The sequence below is a fragment of the Octodon degus genome, unplaced genomic scaffold, assembly GCF_000260255.1.
Source record: "Octodon degus isolate 3935 unplaced genomic scaffold, OctDeg1.0 scaffold00168, whole genome shotgun sequence".
Classification (NCBI taxonomy): domain Eukaryota; kingdom Metazoa; phylum Chordata; class Mammalia; order Rodentia; family Octodontidae; genus Octodon; species Octodon degus.
In genome coordinates this window covers 603,737-605,642 of record NW_004524744.1, presented here as the reverse complement: position 1 = coordinate 605,642, position 1,906 = coordinate 603,737, and the positions used below count along the sequence as shown (strand labels likewise).

Sequence of the window (1,906 nt, the reverse complement as noted above, 5' to 3'; positions counted from 1 at the left end):
TGCTGAGTTTACACACCTATAATATTCAAATAACGGAACTTAACAAAAAAAAGGGTATACAGATGAATGTCCATTTTGTATCCGTGTATTCAAAGTGGTTAGGATAGATATATAGTTACATTCTGTTAATGAATAGAATGACTTGTTCTAATGGTGTTTGTAATAGGATATCAAGTCTGCATCTCGTACAGCAATTAACCACTAAGAAGAATGTATGCAGTGTGTTAATTATTGAAACTGTCCTACTGATTTGATTTGAAAAAAAAAAACCCAAAATTTAGGGCTATAAAAAGCCTCAATACTAATTTTTTTATAACCAAAAATCTTCTGAAGAACTCCGGGGTAAAAACATATAAAGCAGAAGCAAGACTGGGGAGCTTGGGGCCATAACCATGCAAATCATGCAAGGCAAACCTTGACCCAGGGCTACAAAGAACACATTTGAACTAATCCAACACTCTCAACTTCAAAGAAACACAACACCCAGACTGCTTAAGTCATTTTCTGAAGTTACAGTGATACCTCAATGGATTTAATATTATTTTTGTTGATGAATATACATCAGGGAAATGGGAAATAGGAGACATAGATACAGATACAGATTATAGAGAGAGATAGAGAGAAATATTTATCAACTCTCCAAAGCATTTTCAACATATTGTATATGTGGAAAATTAAAAATATATTTTTTCATTATGAAGTATAGAAAGAACGTAAGATTTTCTAAAATTATTATGAAGCAAGAATTTTAAAAATAAAGAAACACCATTTCATACAACCACTGTTCACAAAATTATTTTAATGGTGTTCAAATACCTTTTTCCCCAGTGCCATATCCAATGTCAAATCAAGAAAAACTCCTTGTTTTGGATTAGTATAGTCCAAAATTTGATACTTCTTAAGTAAGTGAACAGCTTTCTCCACCTCATATATGGGCCGTGGGTATAAGCGCTTTAAATAGACATCATCCTCAGGTTCACCTTCCATGTACGGGTATGACTTTATTTTTTCTATCTCATCTCTCTTTTCCCCTGGTGTTTTTTCTTTGGCAACTTTGTTGGCTTTCTTTGCATGCCTTAAAAAAAAGACAAAATATTATTTTAATTCAAAAGCATAAAATTTTCAATTTTTCTTAATTTAACAAACAATAAGTAAACTTATACTGTTTATGGTCAGTACAAGTTGAATTAAGGCACTGATATTATTCTGGAAAAGCAGGAGACAGATATGTAAACATAATTTCAACATAATATAAGTACTGTAAAAAAGAGCCTTATAAAATACACAACTCAGCTAGGAAATTAGGGATGAGTTCTAGAACAGATAACCCCTTCACTGTGGGATAAAAAAATTAATTGATGCCCAAAAGAAAGATCATTTAAAAGAAAAAAAAAAAAAAAAAAAAAAAAAGTTGTTTTTTTTTTTTAACACAACTTTTTCTAATCTGACCACAACAAAAGAGATCCTCAGGGTCTGAGGAGATGGCTCAGCAGAATAAGCATTTGCCTGGCAAGCGCAAGGGCCTGAGTTCAATCCCAGGTTCTGCCAAAAAAAAAAAAAAAAGATATCCTCAGAAAGAAAATTAAAATATCATTTTTAAAAAATTACTTAAGTGAGACGCTTAACAAAATTTAGGGCTAAAAGCTACAACTCTTGTTGCATAGGTCCTGTTTTACCTTGGTCTTAACCATCCAGAAGAAAAGTATAAAAATAAAATATAAGAAATAAAGCCATGCTGTTATGTTAAGCTGTAGGGGACTCAGGTCAACAATTTCTGACATTGCCAGTTAAGCGGAAGAACCAATACTATTATGGGCTACTGGACTCTTTTGGAATATTTTGCTGAGTTTACACACCTATAATATTCAAATAACGGAACTTAACAAAAAAAAGGGTATACAGATGA

At 32.0% G+C, this 1,906-nt stretch overlaps 1 protein-coding gene across 5 annotated transcripts in view; it reads right to left on the bottom strand.

Annotated features, from left to right (window-relative positions):
* Positions 1-1,906, bottom strand: part of Mrpl1 (mitochondrial ribosomal protein L1) — a 129,606-nt gene that overhangs the window by 102,804 nt on the left and 24,896 nt on the right. For all 5 annotated transcript variants that reach the window (XM_023703306.1, XM_023703309.1, XM_023703310.1 and 2 more), the window contains exon 3: positions 817-1,075. In XM_023703306.1, the coding sequence (XP_023559074.1) occupies positions 817-1,075 (259 nt within the window). The remainder of the gene's footprint in view (positions 1-816; positions 1,076-1,906) is intronic.